At 35.3% G+C, this 21,072-nt stretch overlaps 1 protein-coding gene across 3 annotated transcripts in view; it reads right to left on the minus strand.

Moving 5' to 3' along the window:
- Window positions 1-21,072, minus strand: part of PKN2 (protein kinase N2) — a 138,955-nt gene that overhangs the window by 39,376 nt on the left and 78,507 nt on the right. For 2 of the 3 annotated variants that reach the window (XM_065909580.1, XM_065909598.1), the window contains exons 4-7: window positions 17,466-17,583; window positions 16,979-17,124; window positions 16,680-16,893; window positions 585-770 (exon numbers count right to left, since the gene is read on the minus strand). In XM_065909580.1, the coding sequence (XP_065765652.1) occupies window positions 585-770; window positions 16,680-16,893; window positions 16,979-17,124; window positions 17,466-17,583 (664 nt within the window). The remainder of the gene's footprint in view (window positions 1-584; window positions 771-16,679; window positions 16,894-16,978; window positions 17,125-17,465; window positions 17,584-21,072) is intronic. The other variant, XM_065909589.1, reaches the window with a different exon arrangement.

Below are 21,072 nucleotides of genomic sequence, written 5' to 3' on the forward strand. Positions count from 1 at the left end.
CGATTTTTATTTTTACATTTTTCCTAAAGTCTCTCTCCATATACAGGAAAGCAGATATACTGTACTAGGCTGAATTGTTACATGCCTTTCCCACCAGTTATATATTTATATCATAGTTTATGACTACTTTAGAGTATCTCGAAAGTACTTTCATAAACCTCTTGTATTTTATTCTTACCACCTTTATCCACTCCATTTTAGTTTACTTCTCAGACACTAGGCTGTAATCCTAATTTAACATGGTTATTTATCAAAATTTCTTCATTACTTTAGAAGTGTCATTATTCCATTTAAAGAATCAAGATGTGACACAAACAGTTTGTCATAAAGAGTGATTTCATTATTCCAAAGAAATGAATGCTATATGTCATTCAGTTTTCCAACATTTTCAGTATGGTAAATTTTGTAGCCTTTTAAATTTTTCTGTCATTGCAGCTTTTGATATTTCAAACGATGGAAATCATAATTTTAAAGTCTGTTGTCCAACTTTGACTCTTCTCACTCTTCTGTCCCCACCGCTTAGCCCTCTGTATAGGACTTTAATCTGTTATTTGAATTGTTAAAAAAAAATCTGATTACTGAACTGGATAAGTCATCAGTTTTTAGGAGATTTCGACTACTTCCACTTTTACTTTTACTCGTTCTGCTCATGAAGGATGATCTGGTCTCACTTGGACTCCAACCAGGCAGCGCAACTGATGCTGCTTTCGACCGTCCAGGGACGTTCTCTAGGATATCTTGACAGCCCATAAGACGAACTTCCAAAGTACCTATAGCACATTTAAGTATCAAGTAAGAAAACATCAATTCTCCACACATAGAATTATGTCTTTGTTAACTATTAAGAAATAGAGAGGGGAAATGTTTGCTAAAATAACAAAATCTCTTCTCCCAGAGGTTCTCTGAGGTAACTATCTTCTTTCCTGCTTTATTTAGAGAAACTTATTAAAAACTCTCACTTAAGACAACTATTAAAAAAATTTATAGAAAGAAAAGCACTTCCCAAAAGCTGTCTACGGGGCACAGAACAAAACTAGTTACATCATCTTCTAGTGTATATGAATAGTCACTTCTGTAATTACAAGGAAGAATTACAGAATTATGTGGCTAAAACACGTGGGAGGGGAAATATAAAGCTAAATAATATGCCTATTAAACAGACATACCGAAATTAGAAACAAGGAAATCTGACTATGTGAATAACGTTTGTTTTTAATAGTTGCACAGTTAACATAGAAAACGACTATAGGTTTTTTTTGGGGGGGGTTGAATAGATGGATTTCTGTTCTATTTGAGATGTAAAAATAACATTATCTTTTCATTTTAATAGTTTAGTTAGTCAAATAATAATGGGCTATAATTATCCAAGCATAAAATAATTGTTATTTCCTTAGGCAAATACATATGAAAGGTGTTCAAATGAAACTGAGGACCACTGAGCTTAGCCATCTGGAGATATGGCTTTTTCATCATTTGGGCTAGAGTTAGTGTACTAAAATTTTAAAATGGTTCTTCAGTATTAAAATTTTAGATACTGCATATAGTAAGCATTTTAGTAAGAGTATTTCCTAGGAAAAGCTGTCCCATTAAACTTAAGTAATTAAAACTTAATTTTATTTAAAGTTTTTAATTATTTAAAAGTAACCAAAGGACTTTCAGCAAAGTAAAGAACGTCTGTATTTACTCTCAACTGAAACAACTTAAAAAAAAAGTGTTAAAGGCTAATGGACATCCGTACAGAAAGGGGGAACTCAGGTGGAGCCAAGTGGACTACCTGAGTTAAGGAGACAGAAACGAGTATTGAGACTGCTCTGAGGGGGCTAGACTTCACAGCCAGCATAAGGGAAAAAATACAGCTATCCAGAGACAGAATTCCTGAGAAGTACAGAAGGTTCCTCAGACTAAGTATTCAGTCTTGATTCAGGAATAGAGAATAATTACCCTTAAACTAAACAATGCTGTAGTGCCATATTACCCAGGGACTTCCCTGGTAGCCCAGTGGTTAAGAGTCCACCTGCCATTGCAGGGGATGTGAGTTTAATCCTGGCCTGGGAAGACTCTGCATGCCGCAGGGTAACTAAGTCCTCGAGCCACAACTTCTGAAGTCCGTGGGCTCTAGAATCTGTGTTCTGTAACAAGCAAAGCCACATAAATGAGAAGCCTAGGCACCACAACAAAGAGTAGCTCCCGCTCGCCATGACTAGCGAAGGCCTGTGTGCAGCAACGAAGACCCAGCACTGCCAAAAATAATTCAAAAAAATAAAAATAAAAAAAAGCATTACCCAAAAGATCAAACTGTTTCCAAGTAATTTAATTGTGACCTAGAATAAAGCTCAAAAATATCTGTAATTTTTTAGAAATTCTGGTCTAGAATTCCTAAAAAATCTGTAGGAATACAAAAATATCCAGCACCTAACAAGCTAAAATTAAAAATGTCTGGCATTCATTCAGAGATTACCAGGAATATTTGTTTTCTATTGCTGTACTACCAATTATCACAACCATAGTGCCTTAAAGCAGCACCCATTTATTACCCAATAGTTCTGTAGGTCAGAGTTTGGGTGGGAGGGTCTGCACTCTTTGCTAAAGATTTCCTAAAGCTGAAATCTTTGTGTCTGCCAGGCTGAGCTCTTAATGTAGAAGTTCTGAAGAAGAACCTGCTTCTAAGCTCATTCAGGTTATTGGCAAAATCTAGTTTCCTGAAGCCATAAGACTAGGGATTCTATTTCCTTGCTACTGACAGCCAGCGGCTATTTTCAAGTTCTAGAGGTGACCCCACCCCATCTCTAAGCCAGCAAAGGCACATAAAATCCTTTTTATGATTCATATCTCTCTGATTTTCCCTTCTTCCATTGGTCAGGGAGGGCTTCCCTCATAGCTCAGTTGGTAAAAAATCCACCTGCAGTGCAAGAGACCCTGGTTCAATTCCTGGGTGGGGAAGGTCCACTGGAGAAGGGATAGGCTACCCACTCCAGTATTCTTGGGCTTCCCTGGTAGCTCAGCTGGTAAAGAATCTGCCTGCAATGCGGGAGACCTGGGTTCAATCCCTGCATTTGGAAGATCCCCTGGAGGAGGGAAAGGCTACCTACTCCAGTATTCTGGCCTGGAGAATTCCATGGACTGGTATAGTCCATGGGGTCACAAAGAATCAGACCCAACTGAGTAGCTTTAATAATAATATTTGGCCAGGGAAATTTTTCTGCTTTTTGAGGGGCTCATGTGATTGTATTAAGCTGATCCAGATAACTGTCCTTTACATTAATTCAAATGAGGAGTAACCTTAATCACAAATGTAAAACTCTCCTTTGCCATATCACAGAAGTGATGCCCCATCATATTCACAGGGGAGGGATTCTGGAAGTCATTCTTAATATTCTGCCTATCATACCAGGAAAGCAAATAAACAGAAAAATAGGACACATTTAAAAAATAAAACCAAATGAAAACCAATATAAAACTGATATAAATATTATGATTAGCAGACATTCACACAGTTATTTATAAATATATTCTGTTTAAAATGTTGAATAGAGACATCAAAGAAATCAGGAAAAAAAAAACAGAAAAAAGTTTCTAGAGATGAAAACTACATTGTCTGAGATTAAAAAATAAAAAAAAACTGTATGGGATTGGTGGCGCATTCACACTGCAAAAGAAAAGACTGGTGAACTTGAAGCTAGAGCAATATAAATGACCAAAAACAGAAGACAGAAAGGAAAGACTTGGAGGGCAAAAAACAAATTAAAAATCCCAAAACAACACATATGTGAGCTGTGAGTTTAACTTCTAGTGTCCTAATACATGAGTACTTAAAGTCCTTCATGAAAAGTAGAGAAGACAGAGAACAGAAAATACATTTGGAAAAATAATGACTAAAAATTTTCCAAATGTGATTAAAACTATAACGTGCTTGAAACTTTCCAAGAAGTTCAATAAACACTAAGGAAAAGAAAAATAAGTAAATTACACCAAAGCATAACATAATTAAATTTCTCAAAACAAATGATAAAAAGAAAGTTTTAACAGCCACCAGAGAATAAAAGACATACCAAGATCAGGGTGGCAGCAGATTTCTCATTAGAAACAATGAAAGCAAGACAGAGAAGCAATATCTTTAAAGTACTGAGGAAACAAACCATGAACCTCGAATTCTAAATATACTGAAAGTATCTTTCAAAAATGAAGCTTTTTCAAATATAAAAGTGGATAAAGAACCCACTATCAGAAGACTACCATGTGACCCAGCTACACCATTCCAAGGTATTATCCAAGCGAAGTGAAATGTACGTTCACACAAAAACTATACAAAGATATTATCAGCAGCTGTATATGAAAAAAGTGCAAAATGGAAACAACCCAAATATCGACTACAGGTGAATGGATAAAAAAGTTAAGGTATATTCACACAATTAAATACTGCCAACAACAAACAGAAAGGAACTACTGGTAGATGCAATTCTTCTGAATTATTCAGAGTGAAAATGGCCAGATTCCCACGCCACCCCCCCCCAAAAGTATACACTGTATGATTCAATTAATACAGAGTTCTACAAAATGCAAACTAATATCTAGTGACAGAAACAGGCCAGTGATTAGCCGAGGGACATGTATGGGGAAAGCAAGCATGAAAAGAGCAAGAAAGAGGGGTTTCACAGAGGCACAGGAGGATACTTTTGGAGACAATGTATATAATTATCTTGATTGTGGTGATGGTTTCATAACTTTAAACATATAACAAAACTTCTCAAATTATATACTTCAAATATATGCAATAAAACTGTTCTATAGACTGGATATTGATAATGGTAGCTCAGGTATATTTATTTACTAAGAATTGTAAAACTATATTTAAAACCAGTAAAAACTGGAGTATTATTTCAAATATGTCCTAATAAAGATGGCTAAGCATGAGGGAAAACTTCAAACTTATTTTTGGTTTGGCTATGGAAGCTCACTGTTAAGTATGAAGGCTCATTGTAAGTTTAATGAATATCATTTCAACTCTGGTTCAAAAGAAACAACTTTTGTCTGTGTTTTATTTGCTTTTTTTTGTTGTTGTTAAGGTGGTAAACTTAGTTCATTTCCACTGTAAATGTTTGGATGCAAAAGTCATCCTGGGAAAACTGAAAACATCTGGTTATTACTTCAAATCCTGGTAAATAATTAAGTATTTTAGTAATCTCAATGTATTAGGAGATGACAATGTTCAACACCTGCTTTCATTTAGGAAAAAACCTGGAGAGATTTAAGATATTTATTAAGTATACAGAAGTTTCTTTCTTTTACGAGGTGACATAATTGCAACTGCATATAACCATATAAGAAATAGCTTAAAATTACATTTTTTACTTTTATAACCCATAATATGAAATTTTAAAAACAAGCAAAGTCAAGGAGTAAATGTTCATAAGCAATAGGTATGAATTCCATTAGAATAAGTAAGTATTTTTTAATTTCTCTTACTTTCTGGAAAAATTATTTTATGTCAATTTTACTAATTCAGTATTTCAACTTGGTACAACTGAGTAACTTTTTTTAAAATTCTGAGGAAATCTTTTATAAAAACTTGAAACTAGTCTTGAAATTTTGGACTAAAAAATTCAATCATACTTTGTATCAAAGTAATTTGTAAATTTCAGTATTATAAGCATAACACTGCAAAAGAAACAAGTGTAAATGAGACAAACCATAAATAATAGCATGCAGTAAACAGTCAGGGCAGTAAATACTCCAACGACCTTATCTAGGCTAATCCTTTATCATGTGTAATCCTTTATTAATACCACTACTACCACTACTATTTCTCTTTCTAGTTAATTCCAAATTTAAAGTCCAGTAGATAACTAAAGGAATTTTTTAAAAAACCAAAATACCTTAAGATACTTCCTTTTAGGCTTGATTTACATCACTAAAAGTAAAGTTAAGTAAAGGAATGAAGAACACAGAGAGAACTCAAAAAAGGTTAAAGAGTTAGGAAGAGGTGCCAGCTAGAATAGAAAAGGAAAATAATTTCCAGTCACATCAGCTGATTTTCTAAAATGCAGCTTTATTACTTTTCTAAAAAGACTTCAGCAATTATATTTTAACCAGTGAATCTTTCTTAAGTTTTGAATATTATGTTCAGTCCTGAGTCATGGGGTGGGGAAACTTAGATAAGTACAGTCCCTGCCTTATTATCAAATAATATTTACCAAGTATCCAGTTTTGATTTAAAAAAAAAGAAGAAGACAGGTAATAAGTCAAAGACATTTAATAGGCACTGTGCACAAACCAGATTGTGACAGAAGATGAGTGATACGCGTTATAGAGGATGTGGTTGGAAAGATAAATGCTTTATTTACTTTTAAAAATTTTTATTGGAATGTAGTTGATTTACAGTGTTCTGCTAGCTTCAGGTGTAGAACAAAGTGAATCATTATACGTATACATATATCCACTCTTTTTTAGCCTCTTTTCCAATACAGGCCATCACAGAGTACTGAGCAGCGTTCTCTGTGTTATATACAGTAGGTCCTTATTAGTTACCTATTTTATATACAGCAGTGCATATATGTCAATCTCAAGCTCCCAATTTATCCCTAGCCCCACCTTACTCCCTGGTAACCATAAGTTTGTTTTCTACACCGGTAATTCTATTTCTGTTTTGTGTTGATAGGTAAGTTCATTTGTACCCTGTTTTTTAGATTCCACATAATGCAATGTCATATATTTGCTTTTATCACTCAGTAAGATAGTCTCTGGTCTTCCCAGGTGACACAGTAGTAAAGAATCTGTCTGCCAATGCAGGAGACCCAAGAGATGCAGGTTCGACCCCTAGGTTGGGAAGATGCCCTGGAGTAAGAAATGGCAACCCACTCCAGCATTCTTGCCTGGAAAATTCCATGAACAGAGGAGCCTGGCAGGCCACAGTTGCTGGCCACAACTGAGCACACATGCATGCACATGACAATCTCTAGGTCAATCCATGTCACTGCAGGTGGGATTATTTTGTTCCTCTATAAGACTGAGTAACATTCCATAGTTTATATGTAACACATTTTTTTTAACTTTTTTAAAATTTAATTTGTTATTTTACTTGGAGGCTAATTACTTTACAATATTGTAGTGGTTTTTGCCATACATTGACATGAATCAGCCATGGGTGTACGTGTGTTCCCCATCCTGAATCCCCCTCACACCTCCCTCCCCATCCCATCCCTCAGGGTCATCCCAGTGCACCAGTCCTGAGCACCCTGTCTCATGCATCCAACCTGGACTGGAGATCTATTTCACATATGATAATATACATGTTTCAGTGCTATTCTCTCAAATGATCCCACCCTTGCCTTCTCCCACAGAGTCCAAAAATCTGTTCTTTTGTTTATGTGCAACACATCTTTATTCATTCCTCTGTGGAAGGACATTTAGTTTGTTTCCAGGTCTTGGTTATTGTAAATAGTGCTGCAATAAACATTGGGGTGCATGAATCATTTCAAATTATGGGTTTTTCCAAGATATATGCGCAAGAGTGGGGCTGCTGAATCATATGGCATCTACTGCTGGTTTTTAAGGACCCTCCATACTGTTCTCCACAGTGGCTATACCACGTTACATTCCCACGACAGTGTAGAGGATTCCCTTTTCTCCATACTCTCTCCAGCATTTACTGTTTGCAGATTTTTTGATGATGGGCATTCTTACCAGTGTGAGGTGATACCTCGTAAGATAAATGCCTTAAACAATAAATACTTTATAAACATTTAAAATACAACAGAAAGTTTGGGCCAGAGGCTTCCAAGCTTTTCTGTTTCATAGTAGCCTAGTATCTCAACTTTTTCATTATGCTAGTAGTCTAAATGATACACCGAACAGTTCTGTTTCATAGGATATTATAACAAATTAGTAACTATTTGAAAAAATAATACACTGAAAAGTTTCATATTTCATTCTTAAATAACCATGATCACTTCCTAATGAGATGTGTATACCTACTGGGCACTGTACAATTAATCAAACTTTGAAATTAGATTGGAAAGTGCCACCATTATTTTCTATTCCATATTGATTTTCCTATAGTATTTATTAATATAGCAGTGAAGGAAAATTCACTTGGCATCCCAGGGTACCGCAAATTTAGGGACTCAATTTGGTAACTGAAGCTTTAGACTGATCTTAATAGTAGTAACAGCACTGTCCAACTATAAATTTGTCCTTCAAGATTTAATGTAGAAGTCTGCCATAATGTAAAACTGATAATGATACCCAAAGCTACTAGAATGTGACAGTATGCTGTGCAATTCTGAAGAACACTTTCATATCCTCAAAATATTTAATGACATTATTTTTAAGGTAAAGCCCCTGCTGACATTCATATTGATAATTTAAGGATTCCTGGGGATGAGGAAGGCCTGTGTATCAAAAATATGTCACATTCACATGGGCCATAAAAATCTTTGTAGGTAATGGTAAGAAAATTGTAGGGTAGCAAACTTTAAAGACAGTTTCTTTATAGAAACACAGGAAAACAAACAAAATCAGGAAATCCTGTTAGAATAAATGTTACCAGCAATCTGGCAAACAGTCAAAGGTTTACTGCAACCAAGCAAATGCTTGATCAAAAAATGCAATGAACACTTGGTAGGAAAGCTTTGGGGCATTTCAATTTATCTTTGCTTCATCTCTCTTCTCCCCAACCCCAGGCTTGGTGATAGCTCTGATGATGTGTGTGTCTGTGCTCAGTCACTTCAAATCATGTCCCATTCTTTGCTACCCTATGGACTGGAGCCTGCCAGGCTTCTCTGTCCATGTGATTTTCCAGGTAAGAATGCTGGAGTTGGTTGCCTTGTCCTCCCTCCTCCAGGGTATCTTCCTGACCCAGGGATCAAAACCACAGCTCCAGTGTCTTCTGCACTGCTGGCAGATTCTTTACCATTGAGCCACCAGGGAAGCCCAGTAGTCCTGAAGATAGAAGGCTATATTTCTGATATAAGTTCTTGGTGCCAAAGGGAGCAGAGAAGACTTCATTCTCAAAGAACTCTGGGTGCCTGCTTTGACCTCTCTGAAGGCTCCCTGAAGGACTAACGGTAAAGGTTTACCTTTCTTTCACCTAACTAAGAAATCTTTCAAGGCAGAGAAAAGCTAAGTACAGGGCACTGAAAGGCAAATGAAGCCTGGAGCAAAGGATATCAGTTGTCTATATTATTTAATAGACATCCTATAGTCTTAGGGAGATAGGAAATAAGCTGTTTTAGGGAATAAGAGCTCTTCAATGCTTCTACATGTTACCGGGAAACCAGAAGACCAGCTGCACAAGGAGACATCCTCAGAAAAGCTCTAAGAAAGCACTAAGCTCTCATATCTGGCTGATAATCCAGCTCTGCACAAGCAAAAGCAGAATTACAAAATGCCGGGGTGAATGCTGAAAGTAGCCTTGGCACACAAACAAAGAATTTAGCTGCAAACATAAGGCAAATTTTATTTCTACCTTCAGGCGTTAAAAAAAAAAGTCTGTCAAAACACTAGTTGACCAGTAACTTAATGGAGACTTCAGTGACCACACATAATGACAAAGTCACTAAATAACTACATCCTGGGTCAAAGAGCAATAAGAAATTATAGAAAATGGGACTACATTTCAGAGTTACAAATAATAATATTCACCATATCCAGCTTTCAATAAAAAATTATGAGGCAAGCACATAAATAAGAGAGTATGGCAGACTCACAAGAAAAGTAGAAATTCACAGAAACTATTCCTGAGGAAGTCAAAACATTGGATTTACTACACAAAGACTATACCAACTGTCTTACAAATGGTCAAAGCTTACATTGGTCAAAGTGGTCAAAGACCTAAAAGAAACCAAAAGGAAAAAAGGAGAATGGTATTTCAACAAGTAGGGAATATTAATAAAGACATAGAATTTATAAATAAGAACCAAATAGAAATCCTGGAGCTGAAAAGTACACTAACTGAAATTTTTGAAGTTTACTAGAGAGGTTCAACACCATATTTGAGCAGGCTGAAAAATCAGGAAAAAAACTTAAAGATATCTGAATTGAAAGTGCAGTCTTAGGAAAAGAAAGGAAAAAAAAAATGAAGGAAATTCAATGTTGGGGAATGAAGGATGTTATTGTGAAGAGAGAAAGTGGAAAAATTAGACTCTAGCACATGTTTACTACAATAAATGCTAAAGAAAGGACCATAGGCTAAAGGAAAATTTTAACAGAAAGTTTCAAGTACAACAAGAGCAGAAAGAATAATGAGTCACTAGATATAAAGGACAATGCTTTGTTTTGTTTTTTGAAAAAAATACTTAGTTGACCCTTGAACAATGTGGGAATTAGGGGCACTGACCATTTTCACAGTCAAAAATCTGCATGTAACTTCATAGTAGGTTTTCCATATCTGTAATCCCATATGCACTAATTCACTCAAACATGGATCACCTATACCTTTAAAGTTTTCTGCTCTTTAAAGTAAAAACAAAACTAGAAGATATACAGTGGAAATGAACAACATAGCTTTGAACTGAGCAAGTCCACTTACAAGTGAATTTTTTTCACTAAATACTTAACCATACTAAATTTTACTTAAATGCTCTTTAAAGTAAAAACAAAACTAGAAGATATACAGTGGAAATGAACAACATAGCTTTGAACTGAGCAAGTCCACTTACAAGTGAATTTTTTTCACTAAATACTTAACCACTAAATTGCTCTATGATCCACAGTTGGTTGAGTTTGAAGACATGTGGGCGTTGACTAAAGTTATATACAGATTTGTGACTGCAGAGGCCTGGCACCCTTAGCCTGTGTTATTCAAGGGTCAGCAACTAATTTGGAAGAGAAGATATACTATGATCACAGATTGTATTAAGTTCAATATGCATATGTGAATCTCTAAAGTAAGCAATAAACACACACACACATCGCAAATCTGATGAATGACATGAATCTATACATCAAGAAGCTCAAAGAATCCAAGTAGAATAAACTCAAAAGAAATCACCATTTTGAGATGCATTATAATCAAATTGTGAAAAACCAGAGACAAAAAGTGGAATCTTGAAGTAAGCAAGAGAGAAGCAAATCATCAGTTACCAAAAATCCTCAATAAGATTAAAAGTTGATTCTTTATCAGATAGCATAAAAGCCAGGAGGGGCTGAGATGACATTTTCAGAATGCTGAAAGAAAAAAGCTTGCCAACCAAGAATGCTATATATGCAAAACTAACCTTCAAAAAATGAAGAAAACAAAAGATTCTAGAATAAGCAAGTTAAGGGAGCTTATCACTAGCAGATCTTCCTAGAAGAAATACTAAAAGAAATCATCCAGATTGAAATGAAAGAGAACACTAGACAGTAGCTTGAAATCATAGAAAAAAAATAATAATATCAGTAAAACTAAGTACATAGGTAAATTAAAAAGTCCACATCACTATTAATATATTTCCAGTTTGTAACTCCGTGTTTACTTTATGACTTAAAAGACATGGATAAAACAATAATTGTAGTATAATATGTAATACAATCTAATCAAATGGGCACATAGTACATAAAGACATAATCTATGTCAACAAAAATATAACGATGAGGATGCACAGACGTATAAGAGCAGAGTTTTTGTGCCCTACTGTTATAAATTTAGGATGTTAACTGTAGTCATTAGAGTAACCACTAAGAGTAATTTTAAAATACACAGAAAAGAAGTCAAGGAAAGAATAAAATAAAGGTAAACTAGAAAAATTCAATCAAACATAAAAGAAAGCAAAAGAACTCCCCAAAAAAGATGAAGACTTACAGAAAACAAATAGCAAAATGGTAGAAGTAAGCCTTTTTGTTCCATAATAATGACTTTGGCTGGTTTATTTCCCTGGTTCTTAAGAAGGATCTTCTAAACCCTTGTCAGTTCCCTAGTAACAGCCGTATCTTTGCTATTCATGGTGAACTCCTCAGACCACGTGTGAGTTTAGGCTAATGAAATGACTCACAGCAGGCCTATACAGTTCCAGAACGGGGGCTGGCTATAGCACAAAAAACAACATGTGGTTAGAGGGCTCATGTTTGACCCACCTATCAGTCAGAACTATGGTCTTTCGGAAAAGGTCGGGGCCTGGAAACTGATTTCAGTCAGGTGGCCAATGATTCAATCACTCACTCCTATGTATTAGGTTGGTCAAGAAGTTCCTTTGGGTTTTTTTAAGTAAAAATAAGACATATTTTTCATTTTCATCAAGAACTTCACTCAACAACATATTCACTGTTTTGTTTTACCACCTTGTGCCAATTTTCAGTCAACTTCGTAATTCCACCTTTCCAAAATTTTTTATCTTTTTGAGCAAAGAACTGTGCCAGATGTCTTTTACAGTCTTCTAGGGAATTGAAATTTTTTTCCATTAAGAGAATTTTGTAAAGACTGAAATAAATGGACATCTGAACGTGCAGTGTCTGAGGAATATGGCAGATGAATCAGAACTTCCCAGCCAAGCTGTAACAGCTTTGGCCTGGTCATCAAAGACACATGTGGTCTTAGGCTATCCTGATGGAAGATAATGCATTTTCTGTTGACTAATTCTGGATGCTGCCTTCACTTGGTCTAACTGAGAGCAGTACTTGATGGAATTAAATGTTTGGTTTTCTAGAAAGAGTTCAATCCTACCATTTATACAATATCATCTTCTTTTGAGGAAGACTGGCCTCTAGTGTGGTTAGTGGTGGCTCATTTCACTTGTTCCATGATCTCTTCCATTCCATATTATTGTGCAGTATCCACTTTTCATTGCCCATCACAATTTGTTTTAAAAACAGAATGTTTTTGTTACATTTAAGTAGAGAATTGCATGCAGAAATACAGTCCAGAAGGCTTAATTTATGTGGAACCCAAACATCAAAGTGATTAACATAACTAAACTGGTGGAAATGATCGTCAATGCTTGATTTGGATATTTTGAGTATGTCGGCTATCTCCTGCATAGTATACTATTGACTGATCTCAAACAATGTATTGATTTGAGTGCTATTAACTTCAACTGGTCTACCCCACCATGTAGCATCATCCATTGAGAAATCTCCAGCACAAAATTTATCAAACCACTTTTGACACATTCGATCAGTCACAGCACCTTCTCCATATACTGCACAAATTTTTTTCTTTTTTGTGTTTCATTTGTTATTTTTTACTTTTTTTGAAATTATAAAGCATAACAAGCTGAAATGTTACTTATTTCCTGCCCCCTTCAATATTAAAATGGCTACACAAAAATTCATTAATTTTGACAAGTTTTTAAAAAAATGCATGCTGATATGACAGCTGTCACAATACAATCTAACAAAATTATTTCCAATGAAGCTAAAGACAATTAAGTGCTACTACAACCATCTTATGTAAAAAACCGAACAAACGTTTTGGCCAACCCACTAATAAAGCCACAATGAAAACTCTGAATACTCTCAGCTACAGTGAGATTACTGGTTAAAAACAGAAATTGATGTTCTGAGAGGATGATGCATACTGACAGCAGGGAAACTGCCAGATCTCTCCCTAAGTGTCTCTTTTTTGGTTTTAATTTGTAGCCTTTATAATAAAACTTTACTTATAAATACAGAGCTTTCCTGAGTTCTATGACTTGTTCCATGGAATTACTTTGTCTGAGGTGGTAGGTAGGTAGGTAGTTCAGTCACTCAGTCGTGTCTGACTCTTTGCGACCCCATGAATCACAGCACGCCAGGCCTCCCTGGCCATCACCAACTCCCGGAGTTTACTCAAACTCATGTGCATCGAGTCGGTGATGCCATCCAGCCATCTCATCCTCTGTCGTCCCCTTCTCCTCCTGCCCCCAATCCTTCCCAGCATCAGGGTCTTTTCCAGTGAGTCAACTCTTCACGTGAGGTGGCCAAAGTATTGGAGTTTCAGCTTAAGCATCAGTAGGAACCCCTAAATTTGTAGCCAGTTGGTCAGAAGTGTGAGTGGTTGGGGAAACCTCAAGCTTGAAGCTTGTGTCTGAAATGAAGGCAGTCTTGTGGGGGAGTGTGACATAAACCTATGAAATTTAACCTAACTCTGGGTAGTCAACATCAGAATTGCATTGCACCTTACCAGTAATTATCTTAAACATATACAGATTAAACTGTTCAAAATAAAGGCAGAGACTGACAGAATGGATTAAAATAAACAAACCCAAACCTTGACCCAATTATATGCTGTCTAAAATAGACTCATTTAGAGCCAAAGACATGTATCAGTTGAAAGAGAAAAAACAGAAAAAGATACTCAGTGTAAACAGTAACCAAAAGAGAGCTAGAATGGCTACACTAACATCAGATAGACTACTTTAAATCCAAAATTGTTACAGTAGAAAAAGGATATTATATTTTGATAAAATAGTCAATCCATTTAGATATAAATATTATAAACATATATGCACTGAACAACAGAGCCTGAAAACATATGAAGCAAAAACTTACATAACTGAAAGGAAAAACAAGTCAATCTACAAAAATAGTTGGAGACTTTGTTACCACTACCACACTTTCAAAAATGAAGCTAAGATGGCAGTAATTAAAAAAAAAAAAAAGGAAAAATCCAGTAAATTCCCCACAAATGAACCTTCAAGTTGAGAACTTTCAAAGACGTGAACATGTGTTCATGTCCAACCATGTTCATATAAGTTAGCTCATGTGTTTGGGGTATACTGTCATGTGTATGCATCCTCTACAAGTGATTGATTTTTCTACACCTGTACTGTACAGAGTGGCTTCCCAGGTGGCACTAGTGCTAAAGAATCTGACTGCCAATGCAGGAAACACAGGAGATGTGGGTTCGAACCCTGGGTTGGGAAGATTCCCTGGAGGAGGGAATGGCAAACCATTCTAGTATTCTTGCCTAGAGAATCTCATGGACAGGGGAACATGGAGGGCTACAGTCCATAGGGTCACAAAGAGTTGGACAAGACTGAAGTGACTTAGCATGCACACACTATATAGAGTGCAGTAGCACAGTATCATTATTTTAAGCTGCATTTGCAACAGGATGACTTCACTGAACTTGCTGTTCCATACGAGGAGCATACTCATGAAGACCTATTGGAATTGGAGGCCCAGAGAAAGGACAAACAGAGACAACAGGAAGAAGAAGTAACTGAAGAACCGAAGAGACTCATGCTGCAGGAAACGGCAAGCGGATTTTCTTGATGTGAGGAGGCACTAATAGTTTTTGAGGCCAGGACTTGAACATAGAACAGTACACGAAAGGTTGCAACAGCCATTCAGAATGCAATCCCATGCTATGGTGTCATCTATGATGAGAAAAGAAAAGAGCTACTAACCAGACACTGGCTTGGACAGAGGAGCCTGACTGGCTACAGCTGATGGGGCCACAAAGATCTGGACATGACTGAGAGGTTGAGCATAAACAAACATCACTGAATCATTTTTCCAAGGAGCTAGATAGAACTGAATCCAGCAAAGAACCAGAACCTGTGCCATCAACATGAGGCATGAGTGAAATAGCAGCTTGCCTTCCATCTCCTACTGCTGACAACCCTTCAACTCTACCATCTCCCACCTTCTTTCCCTCCTCCACTCAGTAACTTCTCTTGCCTGTTCACTTGATGCCAGTCCCTGTAAACCAGCTGTTGCACTGTGTGACTGTACTTCTCAAGGTACTGTAAGATGAAAAATGTTTTGTTTTTTATGTACTATTTGTGTGAAAAGCATTATAAACCTGTTACAGTACAGCATTATACAGCTGACTGTGTTTGGTAACCTAGGCTAACTTTGTTAAACATATGAACAATTGGACTTATGAACATGTTTATATCTAGTAGACTTACTGTAACAAGTGTTGTTGAGGAGAATGCAGAGAAATTGGAACCCTCATGCTTTGCTGTTGGAAATGTAAAATGATGAAGCCCCTATGGAAAACAGTTTGGTGGTCCCTCAAAAATATAAACATAAAATTACCATATGACCTGGTAATTATACATCTAGGTATATTCTAAAAATAACTGAAAATAGGTGTTCAAACAAAAACCTGCAAACAAAAATTCACAGAAACACTATTCACAGTAGTCAAAAGGTGGAAATAACCCAAACGTCCATCAATTAATGAACAGATAAATAAAACCAGACATATACCTGTACAACAGAATATTTAGCTATAAAAAGGAATGTAGTATTGATACATGTAATAACAAGAATGAACCTTGAAAAGAGTACAGAAAAATGAAAGAAATCAGACAAAGAAAGCCACAAATTATAAAATTCTATTTATAGGAAACATCTATAATAGACAAATTTATAGAAATAGGAAGTCAACTTTGACTGCTAGGGGTTGAGGGAAAAGGGGGAATTGGGAATGACTACTTAATGGGTCCTGGGTTTCCCTTTGGAGTGAGGAAAATACCCCAGAACCAGAAACTGGTTAGAGCTGTACAATTAGTGTGGATATACTATGAATTCTGGTTATTTTAAAATATTATTAAATATTATTAACTATTATTATGGTTATTATTATTAACCATTATCTGGTTATTACTAAAATATTATTAACCATTATTTTTAAATGGTTAAAATAATAAATTCTATTCTATCTTACCACAATACTTAAAAACTGTATAAACACATTTTTATTCATTATTAAATCAGAAGCAAATATAGGTTAAAAATGCATGAAAAAAATCAGGAAGATAAATGCTACATACCTGTTAGTGCTGCTGGTTTGGACAGGGTACTATATTGGTTTTGGGTAGATATCATACTTTGACGTGGACTTAGTGTTGGTGATGCAACAAGTGAAAGCTCCTCAATAATAATACTGCTTTTGGGATGATTCTTGGGAAGTTCATTTAATCTCTGCTCTAATGAATACTTCAAAAGGTCCAACTTCTGACTTGATTCATTAAATCTTGCTTGAGCCTTACATAGGGAAAAGACAACATTATCATTTAAATAATTATATTCTTTGAATATTTATTAAGCTAAAATTTTTATTTAAAATTACCTCTGAAAGTGCTTTTCTGTCTGTCACTTTTCCTGAGCCAAGTAATTTCATTACATTCTTTGCACCTTCTGCTACTGCAAACTCTATCCTAAAATGATGCCTTAATTCTTCCATTCGAAGTTCAAGAGGACTTATGACAGGTTTGGCTAGAGGAGGGAAACAAAACAAATTGAACCATTTATTTGACTTTCTAATACACAGTGACTAAAACTCAAGAAAAAGAAAGTAACTCTTACATTAAAAGAAAAGTTAGTACTTAAAAATCAATAAACACTGAAGTAAATCAACACTTAACAGACACAATGTTAAAATACAGAATCTTATATTTTAGCCACCAAAATTCAAAGATAAAAATTCAAGATAAAAAACAGAATGCCTCTTTCCTCCTTAATTCTGAACCACCACTTCTTTCCTATATAAAATTAATTTAGTACTATACTAAATGCCCATAACTGTAAGAAATGACAATTTATATCTGTTCCATCACCATTATCAAAAGCCAATTCATTGGTCTGGACTGCTTGAAGAATCTGCATTCGTATGACTTCTATTTTTGTCTTGCTGTCTTGGAGCAGTTGCTGAGCTGTGCCATGGAGTTTCCGATCCTATTAAAAGTAAGGTTGAAAAGGTAAGCAGATACAGAGACAAAGAAAATTATAACTTCTAAGTAACATCAAATGATAGCAGCAAGTGAAAAGCAAAGGTAAAAGAATATATTTCTGAGCCCTACAGTATATATACTTGTAGATACACTTACTTTCAAAAACTATCAAACTGATCGGATGGAAAATAAGAAAACAATTCCATTAGCTAAAAGCTAGGGAGTTGGTTTTACTGAATCAACTTCTGTTATATGTCTTAAGACTTCAAGAAAGGGCCTGAATTAAGTGAAATAATGTCCTTCCTTGCATTTTAGTTCTGTAACACTGAATCACAAAAAACTTACCATATTAGGAATTGTGGTATACAAAATAACAATCCACATGAAGATGTCCATGGGGCAATCTGCCAAACGTTGTGAATTTGTTACCTTACATGTCAAAGGGGAATTAAGATAGCAGATGAAACTGAGGCTGTCAATCACTCAGTCTTAAAATACAGAGTCAGATGGGCCCAATGTAATCACAAGGGTCCTTAAATGTAGAAAAGGAAGGCAGAAGAGAAGGTCCTGTGAAAAAAGGAGCCACTGCTTTGGCTTCAAAGACAGAGGAATAGGGCCATGAGCCAAGGAACATGACAGCCTCCAGAAGCTAAAAAGGGCAAGGAAACAAATTTTCTCCTACATACTCTAGAATGTGAAATCCATTTCCAATTTCTCAATTATAAAACTGTAACATAATAAAGTTGAGTTGTTTCAAGCCAATGAATTTGTTAACTGGTTACAGCAGCCACAGTAACCAATATAGGGGTGTTTTTTTTTTAATAGTCATGAGACAAGTAACAGAAGTTAATGCCATCTCCTAGTTAGTTTTATTAGCTGTCCAAGTCTAGTCTGTTTCAATCTATTAAAAAAAAAATAAAAAGGAATGATAAATACAACTAAGTATCAAGTTAGAAAGCACTTAATCATAGGAAAGACCAATTTTTTCATATTGTTTACGCATCTCTACTTTTAACACTAAGGCAGTCTGTATTAATTTGAAAATACTAGAAGCTAAGAGACAAGCATCAGATGTGCAGCATCATTTCAATAAATCAAACACACACAATATATCATGACACTGAATAAAGAGGAGGATGGAGATAATTATGATGGGAGACAAAATATATATATAAGGAAAAAAAGTGAAGTGAAAAATATATCACATTAAACACCAAACTAGGTTAACATGCAGTGAAGGCAAAAGCAATTAGCAAATATATGAATTTTTCTTTCATTTCTCTCCTATTCCCACAGTTAGTAATTTAGGAAAAAGCACCTGGTCAGATTTTGTTGTTTATTAAATAAAATATTCAGATTTCACATTAAGGAGTTGGGCTTAAATAGTTTACTAAATCCTTTAAATATTCATTTACATGAAGTGTGTGTATCTGTGCATGCATGCACATGTACACACACACTATACATTTTTAAAACTATGCTTTACCATTAAGGACACTAGCTCGAATCTAATTGTTTCCCTATGACTCATTATATATGCTTTTATGAATATACATATTAATCTTCCAAGTTTAAAATGAAAAAAACTTTAAAATTTCCTCCTGTTATCCAGTATTAGGAAAATCAGACTAAAGATTTGAAATAACTTTTCTATTTCTTTGAGACCAGATTAAAATAATAGAAATATTAATATTTCAAAACTTATAATTTAATGGGATATATAGGTTTCCTAAAGAAATCATGTAAACAGAAATACCATTCTCTACCATAGAGAGCTTCTGTAGACATCACATAAAACTAAAATTATATTGCCTAGCATGACTGCCATTAAAACATTCTCTTTTAGAGAAATAAAAACAATGATTAATTATAAAATTTTAATGAAGCTCTAATGTAAAAGTATAAATATTAAGTAAAGTGTTTTTATAATACTATGCTTTTCAATAAGCTATTCCTCTTACTACTTTTATCACTATGTGAAGACAGTAGTTCTGTCATTTACTTCTTTAGAAATACCCTTAACTATTTTAACGTAACATGCAAAGAGAAGTATTTATATTTCATTTTAAAAGGTAAATGATTTTTCCACATGGACTTCTGAAAGAAATGCACAGATGCTAAAGTGTGAAAAAGGTTTTAAAAATTGACATTGGATGTTACCTATCACAGGCAATTGGCAGTTACTGAATGACAGTCTAATGTGTTCCAGCATTCAATGAATTTTTACTATCAGTTTTATTTTCTCAGGCATGCAATGGGCTTCTTTATTGAGCACCTAATACATTCAAGGCAACAGAAAAGCTAGATCCAAAGCATAAACTTGGTTTATACATTACAAAAATACTGAATTTTATCCTAAGATTATGAGAAAAATTTTACACAAATAGGTTGAACCATATGAACATGCCAATATCTGACTGACTTTAACTAAACAAAGAGCAATTTCATTTGGTTCAACCTAACAGACCAGGTGGTGCTAGTTTCAGAATCTGCCTGCCAATGCAGAAGATGCAAGAAATGCGAGTTTGATTCCTGGGTCGGGAAGATCCCCTGGAGTAGGAAATGGCAACCCATTCCGGTATTCTTGCCTGGAAAATCTCATGAACAGAGGAGCCTGGTGGGCTATAGTCCATGGGGCTGCAAAGAGTCAGATGTGACTGAGCACACAGCTTAACAGACTAGATAAAATAGTTGACTATTAGTAATTAGCATTCTACCTTCTACAAATAGTTATATTTCAAATGTAACAATATTTTATAATTATGAATAAAAAATTTATATTTTCAAATTATGCAATATTTTTATTTATAAAATAACTTTTGTTTTACAAGTCAGAGTGGGATACTGTAACAAAGTACACTGTACACACAGCTTTCAGAAATAAATAAACCAATTATCTTTATTTTTCCACCACATGTTTATGGCTAATTTTGCATGAGTTAAATAGTGTCACATTCAGTAAAAATACAAAGATTTAATCAGTTAGAAAGCTATCCTATAAAATTTAGAGTCTGAAAAGATACAGATGATTTATTACATGCATCAGAATACTGGGGATTCCCTGGTGGTTCAGTGGTAAAGAATCTGCCTGGCAATGAAGGAGATGCAGATTCAATCCCTGGGTTAAGATCCCCTGAAGAAGGAAATGGCAACCCACTCCAGTATTTTTGCCTGGAAAATCCCACGGATAGAAGAGACCAGCAGGCTACAGTTGACAGGGTCACAAAGAGTCGAAAATGACAGAGTACTCATGCATGCATCAGAATGTTAAAAAAAGTCAAAGAAAAATTCACAGGAAGACAGGATCAGTTTCAGCAGAAATGTTCTGTGAGTGTTAATATAGATAAGATTCAGTTCAGTACAGTTCAGTCGCTCAGTCGTGTCCGATTCTTTCCGACCTCACGAACTGCAGCAGACCAGGCCTCTCTGTCCATCACCAAATCCCGGAGTTTCCTCAAACGCATGTCCACTGAGTCCGTGATGCCATCCAAGC

Source organism: Muntiacus reevesi, chromosome 1 (genome assembly GCF_963930625.1).
Source record: "Muntiacus reevesi chromosome 1, mMunRee1.1, whole genome shotgun sequence".
Classification (NCBI taxonomy): domain Eukaryota; kingdom Metazoa; phylum Chordata; class Mammalia; order Artiodactyla; family Cervidae; genus Muntiacus; species Muntiacus reevesi.